The sequence below is a fragment of the Balaenoptera musculus genome, chromosome 10, assembly GCF_009873245.2.
Source record: "Balaenoptera musculus isolate JJ_BM4_2016_0621 chromosome 10, mBalMus1.pri.v3, whole genome shotgun sequence".
Lineage (NCBI taxonomy): Eukaryota > Metazoa > Chordata > Mammalia > Artiodactyla > Balaenopteridae > Balaenoptera > Balaenoptera musculus.
In genome coordinates this window covers 10,309,192-10,336,305 of record NC_045794.1, presented here as the reverse complement: position 1 = coordinate 10,336,305, position 27,114 = coordinate 10,309,192, and the positions used below count along the sequence as shown (strand labels likewise).

Genomic DNA, 27,114 nt, shown 5'->3' with positions numbered 1-27,114 from the left:
CATAGCACAGCCAAAAAAAAGAAGAAGAAGAAGATATTTGAGGACTGGGCAATTTATTTCAATAAAGGGAAGGACTGATTTTGCTACAATGGGAAAAAATGTGGAATTCAAAATTTGCTGCATTTAATGGCATCCCCATTTATCTCTGCACAATGTCTTTCTCTCAACATCTCCATTCCTTCTACTTTCTTTTCACGCCAAGGCTTTGAGTGAGAAATATATCAAGTTGACAAATTGTTTGACATATCTGATCTAGAGTGCCTTCTACACCACTCTTCTCTCTCTTTTTTCTCCCAGTAAATACTTTTGACTTTGACATTTACCACATTGGAAATGACAGGTGCCTGAGGACAAATGCATCAAAGTGATTAGAATCAGAAATGTCTGCTAAGGATTATCTTTTTAATAGAGTAGAATGTAGTTTTATTGAATCCTTGAAATGCAGAACCAAATGAATCTCCTTTATTGTGAAAGAAAACAATCCAAATGATTGTAAACCCCAGAAACCAGCAGAAGCACTTAAACCTTCAATACGAACATATTTATTTTTCAAACTCGGATATTTTTCTGAAGTACGCTTGTAATCTAAATACCCCTTTATCTTCTTCCCTTTACAACATACCATTTCAATCTGTTTTATAGAACGAAGACCTTAAGGAAAAGCCTTATTCACATTCCCACAAAAGAAATAAAGAAAATGCTCGTCTCTAGGATCCATTTAACTGAACTTCACTTAAATCCTGGTAGAGGTTTCCAACTTTATAACAGACACATAAGAGGATAGATGCTCTTTCATTATCAACAAATTCCTCTTAATATGGTTAAGCAGTTCATTAAATTATTCAAATGCATTTACTGAGCTCCTATAACGTGCAAAGTATTGTTCCAAAGTAGACACCCTGCCTTAGATGTACAGTGGGTCACTGAAATTATAACTTCAAAAGTTTAAGACTTTGATACATGCAAAATACCCTAATAATATGAAATGGTTGCTGCTGCTGCTGAGGCTGGGGCTTCCAAAAGTGCCCAGTTTATTTCTAGGGAACAGCTCAGGCACTGGAAGAATATAATTCAAACTTAAGCATTAATAAAAGATGAGGTTAGGCAGTGAGTGTACCTTTATAACATAACACAAACCTGTGAAGTACATTCTGGTCATCTAAAATGCATCTGTGCAAGGCAATCTAGGAAATGACACCAGTTTAAAAAAAACAACTGGTACCAACTTCAGAATAAACCAGGATACAGATCCATTGCCATTTATAGGAAAAACAAAAATATAGAAACATCAACCCCTCTCCCCAGCACTGAAATTACACTTCCTCAGACACCCTGCCATCATTGGGAAGCATGGGGGTCAACTGGGTAAATTTAAAGCATATTAGATAATTAAATAATACAGCCAAGTGTTTTTGTGCGTGTGGTCCCAAAGACTTTTCAACAATACATTTGTAGGAATGGAAACTGAAGAAATTGGAAGTATTTTCTAAGAGACAGCTTACAGATTTCTTACAGCTCCCAAAGTGAAAATATAACACATCACCGTCATAACACAAGCTAATTTGTCTAACGCCCATAAAACCCAACTTCACAGGACATCAGGCTTCCAAGTGCTTCCTTCATATGCCTCTAATTGGTTTTTTTCCCCCTGAACTAAATAGGGAAGGCTTTTCAGGTCAAGTGTTAACTGCTGGCAAAGTCTTGTACCTTCAGGATAGATATGCTTGCATCATCTCTATATTGACAAGTCAAGTCTCCATTTATAAGCTTAAATTCAGCTCCTGGTCTCTCTATTCAGAACTTCCCACATTTACTTAAAAGGATCATTTAAAACACTGGGGGGGAAAATTCCCCTCTGAAGGAGAGAGACTTATTCAAGGAAAGCAATGCTATTTTCAGCTCATGGCCCACCTTAGAAAGGCAAACTCAACTTCATCTCCCGAAAAGAACCCCAGTAGTCTCCCATTCAGAAACTTGCTATTCCTATTATTTTCTAATGTTGTGGTTAAATAAAATTAAATGTTAATAATAAACAGTAATTAAATAAGAAACTTAAAATAAATAATTAAAAAATGGTCTGGAGGTTTTCAGAGAAGGTAATAAAGGTCAATTTCCATTAAATTCACATTCCTTTCTGTACCAGTTTTTACAACGAGTGGGCAACACTGCCCTCTAAAGGGCTGATTCTGTTACATCCCTTAGTTCACCCGGTAGGAAATTGCCCCAGGAAGCATCGACACAGTCGTCCCCACGCACCTTCTTTCTTTTATTTCTGGGACACTGTCCTTGACTTTTTGTGAATGACTGTGAAGACCACGGAGCCCAGAGAGGCTATAGACTTCGTGAAAGCTCATCAGAGGATCAGAAACCAACATCCCTTGCAGCGGTTTTCAAACCTTATCAGGCATCAAATCACCCCAAGAGCTTGTTTAAACACAGGTTGCTGCGCCCCACCTCCAGAATTTCTGACTCCTTATGTCTAGAGTTGAGGCCAAGAACTTGCCTTTCTAACAAGTCCCCAGGTGATGCTGCCAGCCCAGGGGCCACACTTTGTGACCCAGACACTGTGCTTGGCACTTTATCTCACTTAATACCTCCCAACAGGGTGAGGTTTTAGCATCCATTTTACAGACCAGTGAGCCAAGTCTCAGACAGTAAACCCAGGACTAACTCAAAAGTCATTGCTTCCTTCTCTATGCTATGATGTCAGTAAATGAAGCTGTTAGTCATTTCCTCTTCCTTGGCCTCAGTTTCTTCTGCAAGGGGGCGGGACTTAGGTGATCGTTCGGTTGGTTTCCCCTCTCAGAGTACCTTGGAGGTCTGGATATGAAGATACCCAGGAAGGTCCACTCCATCCCCAGGCTGGATCTATGAGTGGGCACGCTGAGAGGGGAGGGGATGCATGTTAGTGGGAGGTGCCTCTCTTGGGTTCTGAATCCTCCTACACAGTTCTGAGAGGGTCTGATTTGCTCTGGATTCTGGATTTCTTTGTACTCAGAAACTCTGGCAGAGAGGTTTTAAAGCTAGTGTCTCCTCTTAGAGGTATTTTGAGGACTTCAAAGCCTAGTGGGGCTTGGAGAAGACCCAAAGGGTGGCGATGTCTGCAACCCTCTCCAGCCTCGGCTCAAACCACCCACCGGGGCTGGGACAGGGATGCTGCAACACCTTTAAATCAGGAGTGCCCAGCGGTGTGAAGACTGAACGGTGATGATAAAGGAAAAATAGTTTTCACGTCACATATCCCACCAGGATCAGGCAGGTAAAAAGTCCCTAGCCCTCAGCCCCAGGCAGGATGTCACAGTGATGGGAAAAGGGTTGGGAGGACACATCCCCATCCCTCACTTGAAAAACAGTTTTTCTCATCCTTTGCATTCAGCTCCTAACCCAACTTGGTGTTTTCCTGAGGGAGCTACAAATCTGGAGCATCCCATGGGGATGGTTTCTAGCCTCGGTCATTAGGGGGAAAAGATATTCTCAGAAAAATAGCCCAGCGGACTGGTTAGCAGAGATCTTGAGGTCGTGGCTACGGCTGCTCTTCGTGTAGAGCTGGACTCTGGACTCCAGTTGCTCGCTGAGCTCGTCCAGAGCCCCGGTGCAGGACTCCAGGCTCTCGGCCAGTTTCTGGATCTTGGCCTTCAGCACGGCCTGGCTAATCCTGGTGGCACCCTCGGCCCGCCTGGGGATGAGGAAACCGCGGGAGCCAAAGAAGACGATGAAGTAGACCGAGTTGTACAGCGCGATGGAGGCGTTCCTCCCGCTCTGCAGCAGCTGGCGGTCCCCGCGGCCCTGCCCGCGAAGGAAGAAGTCGAGGCAGCTCAGGATCTCGCGCATCTGGTCCTGGCAGGTGGTCGCGATCTCCTGCACCCGCCGCAGCTCCCGGGAGTTGCAGAAGATCAGGGAGAGGTCGGACGTGATGGTGACGGCCCCTCCGGCGGTGGCCACCCCCAGCCCCACGGCCGACGCCAGCAGAGAGACCCCCAGGGTGACGGGGCTGAGCGAGAGTCCCACGATGGCTGCGACCGCGCCCGCCGCGCTCAGCGAGCTGCCCGCCACGTTGGCCGCCAGGGAACGCCGGCGGAGGCGCTCGAGGCGCCGGGCCACCTCGCGCAGGCGCAGCAGCTGCCCGTGCAGCATGCCGCGGCGGTCCAGCAACAGGCCCTGGAAGCGGCGCAGCGCGTCGGCGCCCTGCAGCTCCCGGGCCTCCGGCCCCTCCATGCCCTGCGGGGACACGACACGCGATTAGCCCGGAGTCAAGCACAACAGCTGCTTCCACCCAAGGGGAAACGGGTCATTTTCCAGTGAGTCATGTGTCAAGTTCTCAAAGACCCGTTCTATAATCTGGGACAAGTCCTCCAGTTCTCAGGACCTTAAATCCGAGTAAGCCAATAGGAATAATGCTCTTGTCCGCTTTTTCTCCCAGGGTACGCCAAGGATGGATTTTCTTATCTGTTAAATAAGGGAGTGGTGGTATTAGAAGTCTACCGCAATATTGAGGCCTCTTCTCTGAAAGGTGACACTTTGCAAGCCGTATGTAGTACCCCTTTACAAGGCCCTTTCCTTACATGAAGACTGGGATCCTAAGAGTTTTGCAATACTCTTATTGCAAAAGGGTTGGGTTTTTTTTTTTCCTCTCTGATGAGTGAAAAACACAAGCCACCAAAAACTCAAAAATCATACTGTCTATCAAATGTAAGGAAGCTAATCTTTCTAAGTTAGATGCTCGCCTGAAGCAACTCTTCTGCTTGTTTTTTTCCCCCGGCTCTTATCTTAGAATCAAGCCTAAGATGTGGTTTGCGCCACTTCTTCTAATTAGAGCTCATCGGGTCTTCAGAAATTTCATTCTTTGATGCGTGCTTAATTAAAAATAAATTACATTAAATTCACACCACTATGTCCCTTTATTATGAAAGCTTCCTTTAAAAGTGAGGAACGATTTTTAAAGTGGCCAAAAATTTTTTTAACAAGTCACTGAGGGCTACCTGTACCAAGTTGAAATGAAGCCAATCGAAGATGACTGACAGAGAGAACTGTACATCCTGGGTAAAAGTACATCCTTCCTAGTTGCCAAAAATCCCTCCCTTCATATCCACTGTACTCCTTATTATCAGGAACTTCTCGGAAGAGGCACAGAAGCCACAGAAATGGAAGATTTCACTACTGTGAGATATCAGGGCAGAAATCATTATTCTCAACTGGAAGATGAGGAAATCGAAACACAGACACATTCTAGATGCAGCTGATTCTTCAGAGCCCAGTCTAGAATCTTGGTCTCCTGACTCCTAAGTCTTAGCTTTATTTGCATGCCTCCATAATTCCACCCACCACTGACAAATTTACAGATGAAGACACCTCTGAGCAAAATGAGACAAAGTTACTCAAGATATATAATCGACCAAGGATATAACCCCAGTATTACAAGTCCAATGGCTCTTTTTCAGACAGCATCCCTCTGGCCTCCCCACTTACCATTCACTTCGGGCTCTCTCCGGGAAAGAAAAATCTCAGGCTGTTTCTGGATGAGCATGCCTTATAGTTCCAGAGAGCCAATGACTGCCCTGGGAAAGCCTTGTCTCATTCTGAGAATTTGCCATTTCCTGTCCTGGCCCCTGCTGCCTTCATCCAGAAGGATGTGACATGGTGGAAAATGACACACCAGCCTCACAGCACATCCCGTATTTAGGAAATGAACATTGTGTGTCCGCTTTCCCCCACACGCAGGAAGAGAACCACAGGCTCTTCCCCAACTTGAAACAAGTGTTGTCATTGTCCCAGGGGGCGTACCCTGCCTTTCCTCTCCTGAGAATAGCTAATGACGTTATCTGGTAGGACATCTAACGCACCCCAGGCTGACCAATTATAGTGTTTCTTGAGAGGCCTCCATTACAAAATCACTTTTTAAAAAGAAAAAGGAAGGAGGGGATTCTCTTATGTCTAACAGAGCCACTCACAACCCACTCCTGTATTTTAAAAGAAGCACCGTGAATCTGTGAGCGTTTGAAACACGTGATTCACTCTGCGCCGCGCAGCCCTCAGGATGCAAAACCACGCCCACAGGAAGTGCTGCGTGCAGTTTGGGGCATCTCCAGCTGTGGAGTAGATATTGGAGGTCCCAGAAAGGGCACACCTCAAGCCAAATGCGTCAGAAGAATCAGTGGGGTCAGGCTGCACAAGGAGCTAATTATACACTTTCAACAGCAGCAGGGATTCGGCTTCCTGGGTTTTCATCTGAAGCAGCAATTGTAGCCCAGGCAATAGTTATATGAATGCCTTCTACCCCACGTAATGAAGCACGGGCTGAAGGGCAATTTTCTGGATCATTCGGGAGAGGAAAACGTGTATAGCATCTGTGGATGCTTTCTGGGGCAATCACATAGGTGGTGGCAGTTCAGCCTGGAAGCTTCCTACCACAGGGCCCAGATATAGCATCCTTCTTCTAACACTCTTACCTTCAAATAAGGAAGGCCAAAGTGGATTTAAACTTAAATAATTATTGTCTCAGCTCTCTGGTTCATCTGGAAAGCCTTAACAGCCATATCTTTCTGGAACACAATTAAATCCGCCACCATTATAACTAGACATTGTATTGATCAACACCATGCCATTTGCTGCTACTCACAATCATGGTCCTTTTGAACTTGACTTTTCTGAATTTGATCCAAGTCCAAATATTCTGGTCACAGCTCCTCAAAGGATAAACATAACCCTGAGTCAGATGCCTGCAGTGTCTTTCTGCACTTTTGAGGTAAGAAGTAGGAAAATGTCTTCCTCTGACCCCATAGACATAATCACTCCAAAGGGAATGTAAGGTAGGGTGAATGGGGAGTAGGGTAGGCAGGAAGTGAGACAATGTAACCCTGATTCTCAGTTCCCATATGCTCCTCTAACTGCCCTGGACATTTTCTTGTGTGTTTTGGGTTTAGATGAGCACAAATAAATCTTTATTTCATGGATGGCAAATGTTGCTGGGACACAGAGAGGGTCATCACCTCCAGAGTATCAGTAATCATAGTACAGAACTAGGAAGAAGAGGAGAAGGTACAGGAGAATGGACAGCGTGTGTACTGACCTCAGCCCACATCCTGGAATTTGTTTTTCTCTGTGTTATAAACCCATATTCTTCAGGTTTGTGTTTTTATGAAGCAAAAAGAATTCAGTCATTTGACAGTTTGGGCTTGTTGCAGTTTTACTGCTTATAAAAACCTGCTACTGGTGCTTCCCTGGTGGCGCAGTGGTTGAGAGTCTGCCTGCCGGTGCAGGGTACACGGGTTCGAGCCCTGGTCTGGGAGGATCCCACATGCCGTGGAGCAACTGGGCCCGTGAGCCACAATTGCTAAGCCTGCGCGTCTGGAGCCTGTGCTCCGCAACAGGAGAGGCCGCGAAAGTGAGAGGCCCGCGCACCGCGATGAGGAGTGGCCCCCGCTTGCCACAACTGGAGAATGCCCTCGCGCGGGAACGAAGACCCAGCACAGCCATAAATAAATAAAAATAAATTAAAAAAAAAAAAAGACTCCTCCATCCCGCCCCCGCTCCTCGAGGTCACGCTCGGTCCCGCCTCAGGCCCCGTCCCTTAAAAAAAAAAAAAAACCTGCTACTTCACATCATTTCTAAGAATGGACACTTGAACATAACACTTAGATTCAGTATTTATTTACTTTCATATATTTAAGCACAATAAGAAATTTGAGGAATAATTGAAGGTATTTTGATCAAAAGTGTTATATAGGCAGTTCCTCCCAAAATCTGTGGACCGCACCCTCAAACTTCTTTTCTAAATTGTTTTTTGGGCCCTTATAACACATCACCCCGGAGAGGTTCCATTGAAAATGGTGATTGACCTTCAGATTAGCCTTCAGGTCTGTTAAACCTATGATGCAGCTAAGCCATACGGTTAACAGTACTAGCTTGAATTCTGAGTCCTGGAACTGTAAGGAAATGCAGTGCAGGAAAGAAAAAAGGAAGAAAGCTTTTTAAGCATAGGAATCTCTAGACTTCAGCCCTGGAGAACCTAGGTCCTGGAGTGGGGTCTGAAAAAACAGGTGATTCTGACCTGCCACCAGGGCTGTGAACCACCTCTGTAAAAGCAGTGACTTTTCTGACCACTGGTTACATGGCAGCAGAAACAGTACGTACAGCTAGTAGATAGCAGTTTGTAAGTTAGGTGTTTATATAGTTAAGTTATTAACAACCCATTAGTTTGGGGCCCCTAGTTAAAACTATCACATTTTAAAGATAAAGTGATAATTACTTTCTGGGCCTCCCAGAGATCTAGAGAGGCCTGGGCCACCTCCATTTTTTAAGGGTCTCAGTGAATTTTTTTAAAAAAGAAGAAATTTTATAAACAACAAGGTCCTACTGTATAGGACAGAGAACTATATTCAGTATCCTATGATAAACCATAATGGAAAAGAATATTAAAGAAAAGAATGTATATATGTATAACTGAATCACTTTGCTGTACAGCAGAAATTTTTTAAATTAATTTTTATTGGAGTATAGTTGATTTACAATGTTGTGTCAGTTTCTGCTGTACAGCAAAGTGAATCAGTTATACATATACATATATCCACTCTTTTTTAGATTCTTTTCCCATATAGGTCATTACAGAGTATTGAGTAGAGTTCCCTGTGCCATACAGTAGGTTCTTATTAGTTATCTATTTTATATGTAGCAGTGTATATATGTCAATCCCAATCTCCCAATTTATCCCTCCCCCGCTTCCCCCTTGGTAACCATAAATTTGTTTTCTACACCTGTGACTCTATTTCTGTGTTTTTCTTTTTCACATCTTTATTGGAGTATACTTGCTTTACAATGTTGTTAGTTTCTGCTGTACAACAAAGTGAATCAGCTATATGTATACATATATCCCCATATCCCTTCCCTCTTGAGCCTCTATTTCTGTTTTGTAAATAAGTTCATTTGTACCATTTTTTAAGATTCCACATATAAGCGAGATCATACGGTATTTGTTTTTCTCTGTCTGACTTACTTAGTATGACAATCCATCCAGGTTGCTACAGCAGAAATTAACACAACATTGTAAATCTACTATACTTCAATAAAAAATAAAATAAAAAAGAAGAAATTTTAAAACAAGATATAAAAATGTGTGGTTTATTTCATTTAATTGCAATGTAATATATCTTACAATGTCAGTATTTTGCTATTCACAAGATAATCACCGATTTATAAAACAGTGCACTACATTGGCAGTGTGACACACGTTTAAAGTGATGTGATGATGGCTTTTTCCTTTTAACCTTTCTCAGTATATCTCAGTGACTGTATGTAGAACCCTTTTTGGAGACAATATCAAAAGTGTAAAATTGAGACAATTTGTGAATGTGAGATTCAGGCCAAAGGTCTTTCAGAGTTTCTTTTGTACTAGGGCCTAATGTGTACAGTCCCAAATAAACAAAAATAAGTTAAAATAATAACACATCCACCTGAGGATCTTTGCCCAGGTTTTTTGTAAGTTTCATGAGCATGTAAGTGCTCTAGCGCATAGTTAAACTCACATTTGCTTGTTGAATTAAGGTATTTTGTTCTCTTGAAGAAATGTCATTATTTTCATAATAATTTGATGAACCTGGTAGGAAATTTAGAGCTCTTATTCTCTTTTTTTAAAATTTATTTATTTATTTATTTTGGGCTGTGTTGGGTCTTCGCTGGAGTGGGGGCTGCTCTTCATTGCGGTGCACGGGCTTATTGCAGTGGCTTCTCTCGTTGTGGAGCACGGGCTCTGGGCACACGGGCTTCAGTAGTTATGGCACACGGGCTCAGTAGTTGTGGCTCACGGGCTCTAGAGCGCAGGCTCAGTAGTTGTGGCGCACGGGCTTAGTTGCTCTGCGGCATGTGGGATCTTCGCGGACCAGGCCTCGAACCTATGTCCCCTGCACTGGCAGGCGGATTCTTAACCACTGCGCCACCAGGGAAGTCCCTAGAGCCCTTATTCTGCAAGATATCTATGTTGCATGAGATCTCAACTATTATTGTCATAAACTCATGGAGCTGCACAGGAAAGAAAAGACCCAGTGAATATTGAACGCCATCCATTTTCATTTCTCCAAATTGGCCTCTGATCTTCGTTAACGTACCCACACATCCTTAACCACTAGTGTTTAAACACTGGTCTGTGTTCTCTTTTCCATTTAACATTCCTGCAGATACACACTTCTCCATGATGCCATCGTCCTCACCCCTGTCATTTTTAATAGCTATGTTATAATCCCATTGTTTGCTTAGTCATTTCCCTATTAGACACTTGGATTGCTTCCAGTTTTTTTCACTATTTTAACTAGAGTTGCCGGGAACATCTGCGTAAATTTTCCCTGTTTGGATTATTTCTTTGGGGAGTATTCACAAACAGGAAAATACCAAGTGAAGGAGAATGAACATTTTCATGGTTTTTGTTGTATGTTGTCATACTGCTTTCCAGAAGAACCAATTTATAATGTTTTTAGCTTTGTAAGAATCCCAGCTACTATGACACTACTCACAGTTTTCTTATACTCATGGTTAATTTTTTTGGTTTATTTCAGCTCCATAAACATGTATTGAATACCTACATGTGCCAGACATCATGCTAGATTCTGAGGACAAGGAGCTGAATAAGATATCATGCCTGCCATCCAGAATGGAGGCAATCATTGGAAAGAAGGATACCGAACAAATAATTTCAATACCATGTGGAAAGTGCCAGGGGTGTATCCACCAAGGAAGCACAGGGAAAGTGCATGCCTACAAAGCACTGGGTACAACCTTCTAGAAGCACTGATATTGAGCTGAACCTTGAGAGTTGAACAGAAGTGATTATTTGGACAAGAATTAGGAGGAAGAAGAGGGCAAGCTAAGAGAACAGAATGGACAAAGGCATGGTGCAGTGTTCGGCATGCTTTAGGCAGTTTCCTATTGCTCAGCATAAAGTGGGAAGCTGGGGATGTCCAGGGATGAGGCTGAAGGGATAGGTAGGAGACAAGTCATGATGGCTCTCAAATGCCATGTCGGGGAGAGGAAACTATCGAAGGCTTTTAATCTGTGGCTAAGGTTAGATTTGACATCACTGACAGATGTGTGAAGGGTGGATTTCAGAGGCACACAGCTAAAAGCCAGGAGATAGTTAGAAGGCTGTTGATGTAGATGAACAAGATCAGCATGTGTTTGGACAGTGTTGGTAGAAGAACAGAATGGATAATGTAAAATATATATTTTGGAAGCAAAATTTGGCAAATCATTCTTAAAGCTTCTGCTCAGACATGATACCCATCATATCCACTTACATTCTATTGGTCAGTCAAGTCACATGGCCAAGACAAGGTCAATGGGTTAGAGAAGTATACCTTTCCCGTAGGAGGAGGCAAGAGGAAGAAATGCAAACCATCAGACCATCTACCAGAGTGCTTTCCTCGTAAAGGAGATATGCCGAGATGAACTGTGACACCACCAACCATTTCATGTTGTCTTTTCCTTCATCAGTTATTTCTTTGGAATTGCAGTCTCCACATGGGTATGGAAAGAATCTCACCCTGGCCAGTATAAACAAACTATTGCTGTGAGTCTGAGGGAATATGCTTGAGATTGGGAAAGGACCAAGGAGCTCTGGAGTACCAGAGCTGGAAGAACAGCAGCTGTTCTGTAGTTGGAATGACCTGTTCGGGTGTCACTGACCAACCACTGTTCTTTCTTGTCCTTGCATCAGAACCAAAGTTCTAGGAGTGACCACTGGATTGGCTGAGCTTAGGTCAAGGGCCCATCCCCTGGCTGTACTGGGTGGTTAGAGAAAGGGTAAATCACCTTCAGCTTCCAAATGGAAAATAGTAACAGAACTTTACCCTCCCACCAACACTACATATAGTCAGACAGAAAAAAATTCACACTAGGAAATTATGGTTGGGGTGGTGTATTAGGGAGAGGGAAACTGATGCCTGGAGGAAAAAAAGAAAAAGAAAACATCTTTGTTTTTTATCTAATTTGACCCACCTGGAGTTTATTATAGTACATGGTGGGAGTTAAGCTATTCTTGCCCAGAATGATCACTTTTATAAAATAGTAATATGCTTTTCTATAGATGTGTTATTGCTGTCTTTGTCTTTTATTGATTTGTTACTGTTGTTTACATCTACTTCTAGAAACTCTATTCTATTTTACTGATCAGTTTACCTGTTTTTAATTCAATATAATATAATTTTGAAAATCACTGCTTGATAATAGGATTTTTACTTTTAAAGAGAGAATCTATCATAATTGCCTCTTCCTGGAAAATCTTGCTTGTTCTTCTGGACAAATCTGACACTGGGAGCTCTTCAATTGCCCCAGCCTCCCTAATGTGATCAACTGAAGCCAGTTTAAGTTTGTTCCACTTTCTGGTCCACAGGTGTGCACACCTGCACAGAACACCTGGGATCATGTGGGTGAAACACACATTACATCATTAATATAGAAGCGTTGGCCCCATGGGCCCTATTATAGTAACATCTTTACCACATGCCTTTTCCTCTGGTGCCAGAAAGACTGCAGCTGAGCCCACATCCCTTCGATAGCCGTAAAGGTTCTCTTATCTCTCAGGACACTGGGAAACAATTACCTTTGTCTCTTCCTTTCCCAGGCTTACTCATTTTCTCCCAAGTTCTCAGACATATGCAACAATCATTGCAACCTGGATTATAACACCTGCTTGCTCTGTATGTAGAGAAGCATAATAAATCTTAAGTGCTCCCTCAAATCTCAGATATTTGAATAGTTTCATTTTTAGCATGTCTCCTATAGACAAGAGAATGTTAGATATTGGTTTTCTTTTTTAACTTTGTTTAAAGCCTATTTTTAGTAAGAAGAATTCAGTCATTTCACATTAAACATCATAGTGAAGCAAAGGTGTATATTCCAACACCCTGAAAGTTGATTGTTCATGTTCTACTTTTTGCTTTTTTTAAAATAAATGGTTACTATAGTGGGTTTTCGACTCTATTTGCTTTTGAGTTAGATGAGAAAATAACTTTTTGTAATCTACTTTTCCCCTAAAAATTTAGCACTTTAAAAATTATTTCTGCCTTTACTTTCTATGCTAAAAGAACAAAGTTTAAACCACCTTTGAAAAAGAGGGAAAGCAGATTCCTATAAGGTAGACCTCTATGTATACAGTGAAAACACGGGGTTTGAATCCTGAGTCTGTGGTTCCTGTGTGACTTTAGGCAAATCACTTAACCTCCCTGAGCCTCAATTGACTTTACAGAGTTTTCGTGATTAAATTAGAAATTGAATGTGGAATCCTTTTGAGATCTAGAAATTTGGGTGCAAATATAAGTTATTGGTACCTTTTCCCAAACCAGTGACTATTTGTGATTTCTGATGACCTTGTAGCCTTTTATTTATTTACTTTTAATTTTTATTTATTTACTTATTTATTTTGGCTTCATTGGGTCTTCGTTGCTGCGCGTGGGCTTTTCTCTAGCTGCGGTGAGCGGGGGCTACTCTTCATTGCGGTGTGTGGGCTTCTCATTGTGGTGGCTTCTCTTGTTGCAGAGCACGGGCTCTAGGAGCATGGTCTTCAGTAGTTGTGGCACATGGGCTCAGCAGTTGGGGCTCGAGGGCTCTAGAACGCAGGCTCAGTAGTTGCGGCGCACGGGCTTAGTTGCTCCTCCACGGCATGTGGTATCCTCCTGGACCAGGGCTCGAACCCGTGTCCCCTGCATTGGCAGGCAGATTCTTAACTACTGCACCACCAGGGAAGCCCTAGACATTCTTTTTTTAATATTCTTTTCCATTATGGTTTATCACAGGATATTGAATACAGTTCCCTGTGCTATACAGTAGGACCTTGTTGTTTATCCATCCTATATATAATAGTTTACATCTGCTAATCCCAAACTCCCAGTCCTTCCCTCCCTCTCCCCCCTCCCCCTTGGCAACCACAAGTCTGTTCTCTATGTCTGTGAATCTGTTTCTGGTATTTATGTCCTCTCTTATGTACCTTAAGGCCTCTCTTAAGCCCTAGAACGGTAATAGCTTTCCACTATTGCTAGTCTGTAGGTACGTCCTTATCCCTTCTTTGTTTGCTTAACACTGCTCAACCTTTGTAAGTAAACCGTTCCTTAAAATTTCTTCCTTTGACCCATCTGGGGGTGAGTTCTGTTTCCTCCTGGGACCCTCTCTTATACAAACATTTTTCTAAGGTGATACACGTAGCTGTCACTCATCCTATGGACAGGTCATGATTTATTTAACCGTTCTTTTATTGATGGACATTTATCATATTTCCAATTGCATTGTTTATTACAAACAATGGTTCAGCCACCATCCTTGTGTGTGGGTATGTGTTTGTGTGTGCAAACTCTTGGTGAGTATTTTTGTAGGAGAGATTCCTAAAACTGGAATTGCTGAAACAAAAACATACTAATTTTAAATTTGATAAATATTTTCTCTCCCTCCTGGGCAGAGAGTCAACAGTTTCCTCTCCCTGAAACATACTTACATTTAATGAGCAACAAACAAGCTATAGCTATGATGAATGAAAAAGTAAGGCTCTGGTAAAACATGCATGTTTAGACCATTAATCCAAAAGAAATCATGGATATTTTAAAACCTAAAAATAAAGTAAGTCTTTGTAAAGGAGTTTCTGAATCCTACAGCTATTCAGACAATGTAATCCTTCAATCAGCTTTATTTCAAGGAAAGAGAACAATTTCTGACTGTTTGAACTAATCTGACCAGAAAAAGTTCCTGTAGTCCCTAAGTGTATTAGATTAAGCCCATGATTAAGAATAAAATCCAAAGAACATTCTGATGGTAAGTTTCAGAGTACATTCACATAATATGCAGCTTCCATTTGGGACCCAGATACCAAGATGTTTGCTGCTACATTCTAGGTTTAAGTTTACAAGATTTAATATCTCAAAAGCAGAGATAGATTCAAGAATCCAAGACAGGGGCTTCCCTGGTGGCACAATGGTTAAGAATCATCCTGCCAATGCAGGGGACAAGGGTTCCATCCCTGGTCCGGGAAGATCCCACATGCCGTGGAGCAACTAAGCCCGCGAGCCACAACTACTGAGCCCGCGTGCCACAACTACTGAAGCCCGTGTGCCTAGAGCTCGTGCTCCACAACAAGAGAAGCCACCGCAATGAGAAGCCTGTGCACGGAAACGAAGAGTAGCCTCCGCTCGCTGCAACTAGAGAAACCCGTGCGCAGCAACGAAGACCCAACGCAGCCAAAAATAAATTAATTAATTAAATAAATTAAAAAGAAGCCAAGGGCTTCCCTGGTGGCGCAGTGGTTAAGAGTCTGCCTGCCAATGCAGGGGACACGGGTTCGAGTCCTGGTCTGGGAAGATCCCATATGCCGCGGAGCAACTAGGCCCGTGAGCCACAATTACTGAGCCTGCGCGTCTGGAGCCTGTGCTCCGCAACAAGAGAGGCCGCGATAATGAGAGGCCCGCGCACCGCGATGAAGAGTGTCCCCACTTGCTGCAACTAGAGAAAGCCCTCGCACAGAAACGAAGACCCAACACAGCCATAAATAATAAATAAATAAATTTAAAAAGGAAGCCAAGACAGAGACGTTCATTGAGCATTGTATGTAATAAATTAAAAAATAATCTAAATTTCCACCAGTCGGGAAATGGTTAAATTTCGGTACATCCATACTATGGAATTTTATGCTGCAGTTTTAAAATGCACGCCCTTGATTATGAGCAAATTTGAGCCCCTTTCATATACTTAGGGTGGGTTTTTCTATTTTCATTGAAAGTGTCAATATTTTAAAGTTTATTGACTATAAAATGCAATTTTGAAGATGGTTGTAGGCAATTTTGTGGGGAAAAAACAAACAAGAAAATAAACAAATCAGTAAAAGCGTATTAGAAAAATTACATCAGTTAGAAAAATACCAGTGACCCAATATTAGAAGATACGGCTAAGAAACTGATTAAAGCATGCGAATGCATATCAAGACTACTGAATTATTCTGCTTATTGTATTTTTAAATATTCAGATAATTAATATGATGATTTTTTAACTTTTGTTTTAATATTTGTATACATACATTATTTTTTAGAAAGAAATAAAATTTTTTTAAAAAGCTATTTGTCAATAAGTAAATATTACAAAAATTATACAACTTTAATTACTTTAGTGACCTCTTTCACTCTCAAGAGTCCTAGTTTGGATGATGAATTATATGGTCACACACAATATTGGTGTGAACTCCAGTAAGTGATTCCATAATCAAAGAAAAGTCCTTTGGTCCTCATTTCACAGATTGGTGAAAAATTGTACAATTCTATTTCTAAACAAGTATACAACGTTTAATATATCTATGCATCCTTCTTTTTCCTTGTAATTATCTGTTTCACTGATTAACGGACTCAGTTGGGATTAGTTTTAGTTACGTAGAACAAAACCAGTTAGAAGAAACTAGATAGAAGTTTATTTCAATCACAATATAAAACGTAGTACGTGGTAAAGCTAGGATTTGATTCAAAATCTGTGCTCTTATTCACTGCATGGTATATAGCAGTTACAATGTGTTCAACTGTAAGTAACTGTAAGGCATGTTATCACACATGCAAAATGAGTCTTCTGTGGGAACATATACAGTTGTGTTTGAGCTTCTTTTCAAAATAGTTTCAATTCTCTTGGATAAGTTAGATACGTGCTCTACTTCCATACTGTTAACTTAAATAAGTATTATTGAATACCTAATATATGAAAAGTAATCCATGAATTGTAGTAGGATATAGACTGAAGTATGATTCTGTCTTTAAGTATCTTAGATTATAATAAGCTTAAAGATAATTATCATCATTTAAGCCTGTGACATAATTTTATTTTGTAAGTAGAATAAGTTTCAAGAAGCACCTAGATCTATCAGCCAGTAATTCTCCTATGGAGAAAAACAGCAATTGCATCAAAATTTAAAATTTTCCAGTAGTGTATGTCCTTTTTTACATTTAAAATAAAAACCCAGTCCCAGTTTATTTAATAAAGATGCTGTCCTAATTGGCAATCTGTGTGGAAGAAAACAAAGTTAGATCCCTTCCTCACAACGTGTATCAAACTCCAGATGGACCAAAATTTTAAAAAGAAATATTAAAGAAAACAGGAAACATGGCAGAAAACAAGATAGAAAACTTAAGAGCCTAAAGGAAAAGACAAGTGTAATTCATCATAGAAAAATAAATATAGGGTTTCCCTGGTGGCGCAGTGGTTGAGAATCTGCCTGCCAATGCAGCGGACATGGGTTCGAACCCTGGTCTGGGAAGATCCCACATGCCGCGGAGCAACTGGGCCCGTGAGCCACAACTACTGAGCCTGCGCGTCTGGAGCCTGTGCTCCACAAGAAGAGAGGCCGCGATAGTGAGAGGCCCACGCACCACGATGAAGAGTAGCCCCCGCTCGCCGCAACTAGAGAAAGCCCTCGCACAGAAACGAAGACCCAACACAGCCAAAAATAAATAAATAAATAAATTTATTTTTAAAAATTAAATAAATAGATAAATAAATATAAGTTAATATGACAAAAGACACCAGAAATGAAGTCAAAACACAAATGATAGTGTGAAAGAGCAATAATGGAAATCACAGATCAAGGGTTATATCCCTTAGGGTGGTTTTTCTTTTGTCTTTTTCTCCCCCATATCCTTCTATATGGATTATCTGTTCATTATCTCCTTTGCCTATATTTCTATTGGGTTGCCTTTTTTTCTTATCTGTATATAGAAGGTTTATTATGACATGGATACTAATTCTTGTTATGTATGTAGCAAATATTTACTCCCATTAAGTTGCTTGTCTTTTTCTTTTAATTTATTTATTTTTAATTTATTTATTTTGGGCTGTGTTGGTCTTTGTTGCTGCGCGCAGGCTTTCTCTAGTTGCGGCGAGCAGGGGCTACTCTTCGTTGCGGTGCACGGGCTTCTCATTGCGGTGGCTTCTCTTGTTGCAGAGCATGGTCTCTAGGCACACAGGCTTCCGTAGTTGTGGCTCGCGGGCTCTAGAGTGCAAGCTCAGTAGCTGTGGCTCATGGGCTTAGTTACTCTGCGGCATGTGGGATCTACCCAGATCGGGAATCGAACCCGTGTCCCCTGCATTGGCAGGTGGATTCTTAACCACTGAGCCACCAGGGTAGTCCCTAAGTTGCTTGTCTTTTAATTTTACTCATGGTGTTTTGTAGTCCTGACATCATGTAATCAAATTATCAACCTACCAGCATGGCTTTTGCCTTTCTGTGTCTTCTAATAATAGACTCTTCTAGGTTCTTAATACGACCTTAATTAATATTTGTGAATAGTAAGAAGGAGAAATTTAATATCTCCTTCCCAAAGGAAGGTTAATTATCCTGACATCTTTCCCAGAAGCCGCAGTGAGTGAATGTCTTCTTGTCTTTTATGGACTCTGGTCATGCTGATCTCTAAACTAGTCACTGTGGGCTGGGTGACTGGATAAGCTGATTGGCTTAAGTTAATCAAGGCAGCAACGGAACTGAAGATGAGGTCAGTCCATCTCAACACACTTCAATAAGGCTCAGTGAGTGAGGAATGATAGTCAAAATAAATTTTGGGAAACTGTTCCTAGTAGAAATGTTACCATGCATGTTAGCCTCAGAATCTAACCCCCCCTTCCCTGAGGGAATGTAACCTGTGGGGAAGTGTTATCTTTGTCTCACAGGAAACCACCAGAAGAGAAAAACAGGAGGCCACCAGAACTGGTTAGAACACGCTAAACCTAAGATGATGGAAGACCTGATCTCCAATAGGCCTTGAGCTCCATTAGCATACATTAGCACGCTAAGTGACATACACACCTGCAGCCATGACAGGAAGTAGTGGACCACAGAAGGTAGAAAAAGAAGTGGCACCTCAGTTCCAGGAAGAACCCCACCTATGCCCAGAAAACCAATGCTTATGCTTCCCCCTCATTAACCCTACCTTTAAAAATCTTGCCTTGATCACCCCTGATGAGAAGTTGATTTGCAAACTAAGTTCCCAGTTCTTCATTCTCTGGTCATTGAATAAAGCTTGTGCTGTTTCAGTCTCCCAGAGAGTGTCCTTCAATATAGTTCTTCACCACCGGGTCAGCTTCATCTGTGAGCAGATATTTTCATGCCTTTCCATTCAGAGTCTCCCCTTTGCTCTCAGAGTTCGTTCTTCTGCCTTGTGTTTGGATTCTCCAGAGAAACAGAACCAATAGGATATATATAGAAAGAGTTAAGGAATTTTAAGGAATTGGCTCACAGGATTCCAGGTGCTGGCAAGTCTGAAATTTGTAGGAGGGGCTGGCAGGCTAGAAATCCAGAGAAGAATTGATGTTGCAATTTTGAGTGTGAAATGTGCAAGCAGGAAACTCAGGCAGGGGTAGACACTGCAATCTTGAGGCAGATTTGCCTCTTCTTTGGAAAACTTCATTCTTTACTTTTTAGGCCTTCAACTGATTGGATGAGGCCCACCCACATTATGGAGAGTAATCTGCTCTACTCAAAGTCTATCGATTTAAATGTAAATCACATCTAAAACATACCTTCATAGCGACATCTAGACTGGTATTTGACCAAACAACTGGGCACCAGAGCCTAGTCAGGTTGACCCATAAAACTAACCATCACATGCCTCATTCTCTAATTTGTGGTCCCTTGTTGCCAGCAGGTCCAAGGGGACCTCTTCTTCCTCCTGCTTCTCCAGAAATCATGTATGGACCACTCCAGAATCCTTCCCACCAAAGGATTTTTCCCTGGCCTACCATATCTTTTAGCACCGATGAGACATACCCATCCACCAAATGTTTGCCTCCTTTTACTCCCCCATGTGCTATATCACTGCACTATCTCTTTATCCTGACAGAGTGGGTGCTCTTCCAGACTGATGCAGCTTTCAATCAGACCTCCTACTGAACTAGAGACTTTTTTTTTAAATCTCTTTTCAAAATTAATTTTGAACTGTGGCTCATTTTTAATTTAGGAAATTGCTGTTACTTAAGTGATTAAGTAGAGTCCATATTTTTACCCAAATGGAAAAGTTATAGAACTGTGATTCTTACAGTAGTGTTTTTGTAAACAAAGTTGGTTTAAATTTTTTTTTTTTTTAAAAAAAGGTTGTTGGTTTACTGCTGTTTTCCCAGCTCCCAGAACTGTGCCTTGCATGTAATAGGAGCTCAATAAGCATCTGTTGAATGAATCTGTTAACATAGTGAATTAGTCACATTCTCATTTAGACTCTTCTTGCATTCTAAGATAAATTCTAATCAGTCACGATGCATAATTCATTCAGAATACATCTAAATTAAATCTAGTTCTTGAGTGATTGATTCTTCTGTGTTCCATACGTGACTGGGCCTGTTTCTTTTCTTATGCTGTCTTTGTCCTTGCTGGTATCAGAGTTAAGTCGGGCTTATAAAATGAATCACATAGCTTTCCATTTCATTCTGTGCTCTGGAAAGACTTGGAGAGGATGGGAATTATCTGTTCCTTGACTACTTGGGAAAACTCATTGTAAAACATTTGGTCCATATGCCTTTGGTGGGTATTTCTTAGACAATCATTCCATTTCTTCTGTGGTTATTGGCCTGATCAGGTTTCCACTTCTTGCGGATTCAGTTTTTAAAATTTAGGTAGTCTTCAATAATTGTTCGCTTTTTAAAATATATTGTTATACATTATATATAATATTCCTTAAAATCTCCTCTATATCAGTATTATGTCTCTTTTTTAATCCCAGCGTTAATTTTATCTTTTCCTTTCTCTTGATTAAACTTCACAAAATTTATCTAATTGCTTTTTCTTCTCAAAGAACCTGTTCTTCATTTTTATTCATTTAGGGTTGCCAGATTTAGCTAATAAAAATATAGAATATAACTATGTGCCCTCATTAGTTTCCTGTTTTATCTTTATTTTTTTTTCTTTTCCTTTCTTTGTATTTTTTGTTTTGTTTTGTTTTTCCTAGCTTCTTGGGTTAAAAGCCTAGGCATTTATTTTCAGTCTTTCTCGTTTTCTAAAAATCTGTTTAAACCTACAGAGATTTTCTTCTTTCATCCCATTCCACGGGTTTTTGTTCAATTCTAAATAATTTGTAACTTCTATCATTACTTTCTCTTAAATCCAAGATTTATTTAGATGTCTCTTTTTATTTTTAATTGTTAAGTGTGTATATAGCTTTGGGGATGGTTCTTTTTATCCTCAGTTTCTGATTTTATTACATTGTAATCACTGCATGTGGCCTGAAATCTGTCAAGATTTTCTTTATGGTCAAGTATCTGCTTCCCAAATTTTTTGGTATTGTGACACATGTGGAAAACCATATTTGTGCATCTAATTGGGGTAAACCAAAAGGAATTGAGAGTCCCAGATAAGAATGCTAGTGGGGGACTTCCCTGACAGTCCAGTGGTTAAGAATCCACGCTTCCACTGCAGGGGGCAGGGGTTCAATCCCTGGTCAGGGAACTAAGATTTTGCATGTCCCATGGTGCAGCCAAAAAAAAAAAAAAATGCCAGTGGGAGTCAGGCCACAGTCCCCAAAAGCCTCTGGCCCATCCTGGATCCCATTCAGTCACCCATGGTATACAACTTGAAAAACGTGCTCAGTTTTTGTGAATGTTTTACGTGTATTTGAAAAGAATGCTGTTTCTCTTCTTGCTGATACGTGCATATATATGTATATGTTTGCATATATGTTTAAGATTTCAATTGTCTGACTCATATCCTCTATAGTTACTTCTTTTGCTCTGTTTTCTTGGTGATCACATCCTCCTCTTTTACCGCTAGTGGTAAACACTATCCTGCATTTGGTACTTATCATTCCATGCATTTTATTATGCTTTAAGTACTACTTATTTAACGTGAATCAGTATATAGTATTCAATCACCTGTTTTAAATTTTATATAAACAGTATCTTACTGAATATCTTTTTTAGCAATTTGCTTTTCTCATTCAATATATTTGCAAAAGCCATCCCTATACTGAATGTGTAGCTTAAGTTAAATCATAATCTAATCAGATTCTTTTGTAGTAGTCTTTATTAATGAATCCAATTTAACTACTCATTTTCCTATTGATGCATATTTCTAATATATGTTTCTATCTTTTTTTTACTTTTACTATGCTGCTCTGAACATTCTTGTCCAAGTCTTACTGACTTACTGTGGCAAGAGTTTCTCTAGAGTACCTGCCTCAGAGTGGAATCCTAGGCCCTAGATTATATGCGTTAATAACTCTTCTAGACACTACCAAATTGTTCTCCAAAGTGGACATACCAATTTATATTCCTTCCAGGGGTGCATAATAGGTCCTATGGCTCCATACTCTCACCAGCAATCTGTATCTTCACATTTATATTTATTTTTGCCAAACCAGCTAAAAATTGAACTTGGTTTTTATTTTCATTTTTATAATTCCTAGTAAGGTTCGTCATCCTATGATTTGTCATTTGGTTTTTCTTTTCTGTGAATTTTTAAATTTTTGTCTCTTTTTTCCCAGTGGGTTACTTGTACTTTATTGATTTGTAGGAGTTCTTTATGTAATCTGGATACTAATCCTTGTGTAACATTATATACGTTACAAATATCTTCTTTCACATTGTAAGTTTTTGTAACAATCAATTTTTATGATGTCTTTTAATAAATAACTTTTTTTTTCACTCTAATGTAGTTGAAATTATCAACCTCTTCCTTTGTGATTTGGGTTTTTGGCTTTCTTTCACCTTAAAAGGCAAGACCATAAAAATATTCTCTAGTTTTTTCTTCTAAAAATTGCTTTTCACTTTGGGTTCTTATCTGAAATTCATTTTGGGTGTATGGTCTGAGCTAGGGATATAATTTTGTATAATGGGTTATCCCAGCATCTGGGATATAATAGTTCATCTTTTCCCTATAGATCCAGAGTGTCAGTTTTATATAAGTCATGTTTTCATAGATAGATGGGTCTGCTCTGTTCCTAATTGTCCAATTGTCCATTCATGCACTAATATCACACTGTTTTAATAACCATAGCTTCATATTAAAGGTGGAAGTCTGGTCGGAAAAGTTTCTCCATCTCTTTCTTCTGTTTCATTGGGCCTAATAGAATCCTAAATTAAAAGTTACTGTCTTTTAAAACTGTGAAGATAATATTGCACTTTTATTTTTTAATTCAGTGTTTCTGATGAGAAGTCTGATGTCAGTTTGATGCTCCTTCCTTTGTAGGCAGTCTATCTGTTGTTTTTTTATCTGGAAGACTTTAAGATTTATCTTTTTATCTTTTCTATCACAAATCTCACACTATTTCTAGGGATTTTGTAGGGACCTTTCAATCTGAGGACAGAATTCTCTGATTTATTTAAATGTTTTGCTTCCCTTCCCTACTCTATATCCTTTCTTTCTGGAAATCTTAGTAAATGAAAGTTAGAATTCTGGATCTATCTTCCACATCTCTTGATTTTTCTTTCATACATTTTATCTTTTTCCTATTTGTTCTATGTTCTGGGAGAAGTTTATAGTTCTGTCTTCCAGTTCATTAATTTGTTCCTCAGCAAATTAATTTAGCCTTTCTATTAAATTATCTCAACAATCGAGTTCCACAATCCTTGTTTATTCTTATTTATATGTGTATTAAGTTTTCCCATTTGATGACACAAATCACTATTTCAAAGCCTTAATCTTCTTGCCCTATTAACTCTATTTTGTCAGATAGAAGTTTTATCATCTGTTGGGTTTCTTATCTCTCTTTCATGGTGGCATTCTTTAAAGTTTGGCCATTCTTGATTTTTCACTCATCTCTTTAGTGGACATTTCCTGTTAGATCTATGTTGCATCTGTTTTCTTAGCCTTTTCTAAAGAAGCAGGGAATTTACCACTGGGCATACCTTGAAGGCTAATGTTCTGATATGGGTGTTCCCCACTCCTCCAGGTATTGTCAGACACTGGGGGTGGGGCACTGCCTTATCTTTCTTGCTGCCATCCTCCTACCCATTTTTCTTCACTGAAGATAGAAACCACCATCACTGCTGTTTGACTGAAGGGGTAGAAAAGTAGTGGTGAGCAGCAATCAAACTATCTAGATATTCCTGTGTGGTACCTGAATTGATCAATTTATTGGTTATCTTTGAACTTCTTCCTGCTGCTAGCATCCATCACTTTAGGGCAAGGAACATTCTTTTGTGTCCCTACTACATTTTGCAGCAATAGCCACTGTTCTAGTTTTTTTTTTTTTTTTTTGGCTGTACTGCGTCTTCGTTACTGCACGTGGGCTTTCTCTAGTTGTGGCGAGTGGGGGCTACTCTTCGTTGCGGTGCGCAGGCTTCTCATTGCGGCAGCTTCTCTTGTTGCAGAGCATGGGCTCTAGGAGCACAGGCTTCAGTAGTTGTGGTGCACAGGCCCAGGAGTTGTGGCACACGGGCTTAGATGCTCCACGGCATGTGGGATCTTCTTGGACCAGGGCTCGAACCTGTGTCCCCTGCATTGGCAAGCGGATTCTTAACCACTGCACTACCAGGGAAGTCCCACTGTTCTAGTTTTAGCTCTGGTTTATCTCCACCTGATTCTGTGTCATGCAGGGATATGTCACAGTCTCTGGTCCCTAGAAATTTCCTCTCTTATTTCCCATGCAGTTGTGATTTTCTTCATTTATCTTTTCCATTATTTATAGAAATTCGGAGCTGAAGAGAAGATTGTATCATTTTTTTCAATCCATTATCTTCAAATTCACTTTTTCACCACACTTGAGTTATGTATAATGAGAGAAATAAGACAAAGAAGTGGTCTATGGAGGCCAAAATATCACCTTATTCTGATACAGCTACTGGGGAACGTAGCTTAGCATGAAAGCCAGATGAGCTTACTAATACTGAACCACAGAATTTTATAAACTTAACCAGCCTGGCCCAGCAGCACCGACTGGGGCAGGTCTCATCATATGGATGGCATTCTGTCCTGCAAGAAATAGAACTATGCTTTCTCTGGCTGACTGGCTCCCAAAGAGGAAGGAGAATGAAGCTAATTGTGCTCTGTTTATTATTCCGGAATTCACCAATCAGATTAAGTCACCCTCTCCAAAAACACAGGAGATGTACTAAACTTTGTCCCATGGAAGATGTATTCATGTCCTATTGCCACTGTAACAAATTACTACAAACACAGTTGCTTGAAACAACACAAATCTATTCTCTTACAGTTCTGGAGATCAGAAGTCCAAAATCCATTTCACTGAGCTAAAGTCAAGGTGTTGGTAGGGCTGGTTCCTTCTGGAGACCCTAAGGGGAAAATCTGTTTTCTTGCCCTTTTTAGGTTCTATGCCCACCTGTATTTCTTGACTTGTGGCTCCTTCTTCCATCTCCAAAGCTCATCACTCCCATCTCTGCTGCTGTCATCACATCACCCTCTTCTCCGACTCTTACTCCTCCTGTGTCCCTCTTATAAGGACCCTTGTGATCACATTGGGACAACCAGGTTATCCAGGATCTTTTAGCAACTTAAGCTACATCTCACTAGAATGGGGGCAGTTCCTACAGGGCCTCCCAATTAGAAAATAATAATAATACCAACCAAGTCTGTTCCATTACATTGGGACAACCTCAGGATCCTTAACTTAAGCACGACTGCAAAGTCCTTTTTGCTGTACAAGGTAACATATTCACAGGTTCTGGGGATTAGGATGTGGACATGTTTGGGGAAACATTATTCAGCCTAGGACAGAGGTAGTATCAATAGCTGGTTAAGAGTGATTCCCCACTGATATTCCCTTGATTCTTGTTCCCTTAAACCATTGGTTTAGCCATTAAGCCTATGTCAACCAGAAGTGTGTCTCACATCTTCAAGAGAGAATCTCGGCAACCTATCAGAACAGTCCTGCCCCATTTTCTTGAGGCTACCTTTCCCTCTTGTGTCAACCAACTTTGTACCCTTCCAGGGACACAGGTAGGAAAGAGAGATTTTGCTCATGAAAAGTTCCAAAAGAGTTCCCTAGTATGCATTAATTAAATAGTTCAATGCCATTCTGTATCCAAGGCTAAAATTTCATTCATTTTTCTATTACTTTTTATTATGCCTCTCCATATAGTCCATGTAGCATATCAGAGGATCAGCAATGAGATTAAATGACAAAATTACACTAGTCTAATAATAATATGCACAAAGAAACCTGGAAATAATCATCAGGGAAATGCAAATCAAAACCACAATGAAATATCACTTCACACCTGTTAGAATAGCTATTATCAAGAAGACAAGAAATAACAAGCATTGGTGAGGATGCAGAAGAAAGGGAACCCTTGTGCACTGTTGGTGGGAATGTAAACTGATACAACCATTATGGGAAACAGTATGGAGGTTCCCCCCAAAATTAAAAATAGGACTACCACATGATCCAGTAATTTCATTCCTGGGTATTTATCTGAAGGAAACGAAACACTAACCTGAAAAGATATATGCACTTCATGTTCACTGCAACATTATTTCCAATAGCCAAGACATGGAAGCAACCTAAGTGCCTATCAATGGATGAATGAACAAAGAAAATGTGAGATAGATAGATTATATACTATACTAAGTGAAATAAGTCAAATACCGTATGATCTCACTTATATGTGGAATTTTTAAAAAATGAATTCGTAGACACAGAGAACAGATTGGTGGTTGCCAAAGGCAAGGGTGGTGGTGTGGTGAAATGGGTGAAGGTGGTCAAAGGTACAAAATTCCACTTATAAAATAAATAAGTCTCAGGGATGTATGTACAACATGGTGACTATAGTTAATAATACTGTATTTGAAAGTTGCTAAGAGAATAGATCTTAAAAGTTCTTGTCCCAAGAAAAAATTTTGTAACTACATGTGGTAATGGATGTTAACTAGACTTATTGTGGTGATCATTTCACAATATATACAAATACCAAATCATTATGTTGTACACCTGAAACTAATATAATATTATATGTCAATTATACCTCAATAAAATAAGAAAATCAAAGTATAGTACTTATTCTCAGAGTCATGATTTTAATAAACCAAGAAGACCTGAAAAAAGAAAAAGAAACTTCAATAACAAAATGCCAATAATGTTGAGGGAAAAAAATTTTTAACATAAACCTCTTCCCTTTACCAAATTTCTAGGGAGAAATTAATATCCAAGAAATGAAATCAAAATCATGAGATATTAAAGTTCA

The 27,114-nt window shown here is 40.3% G+C and overlaps 1 protein-coding gene across 3 annotated transcripts in view; it reads right to left on the bottom strand.

Moving 5' to 3' along the window:
- Positions 1-440: 440 nt before the first annotated feature.
- APOLD1 (apolipoprotein L domain containing 1) overlaps positions 441-27,114 on the bottom strand; it is a 50,331-nt gene continuing 23,657 nt past the window's right edge. The window contains exons 1-2 of one of the 3 annotated variants that reach the window (XM_036866548.1): positions 5,467-5,563; positions 441-4,446 (exon numbers count right to left, since the gene is read on the bottom strand). In XM_036866548.1, the coding sequence (XP_036722443.1) occupies positions 3,475-4,215 (741 nt within the window). In that variant the 5' untranslated portion in view covers positions 4,216-4,446; positions 5,467-5,563 and the 3' untranslated portion in view covers positions 441-3,474. Of the gene's footprint in view, positions 4,447-5,466; positions 5,564-27,114 lie in introns of those variants that run through there. The other 2 variants (XM_036866546.1, XM_036866549.1) reach the window with 2 other exon arrangements.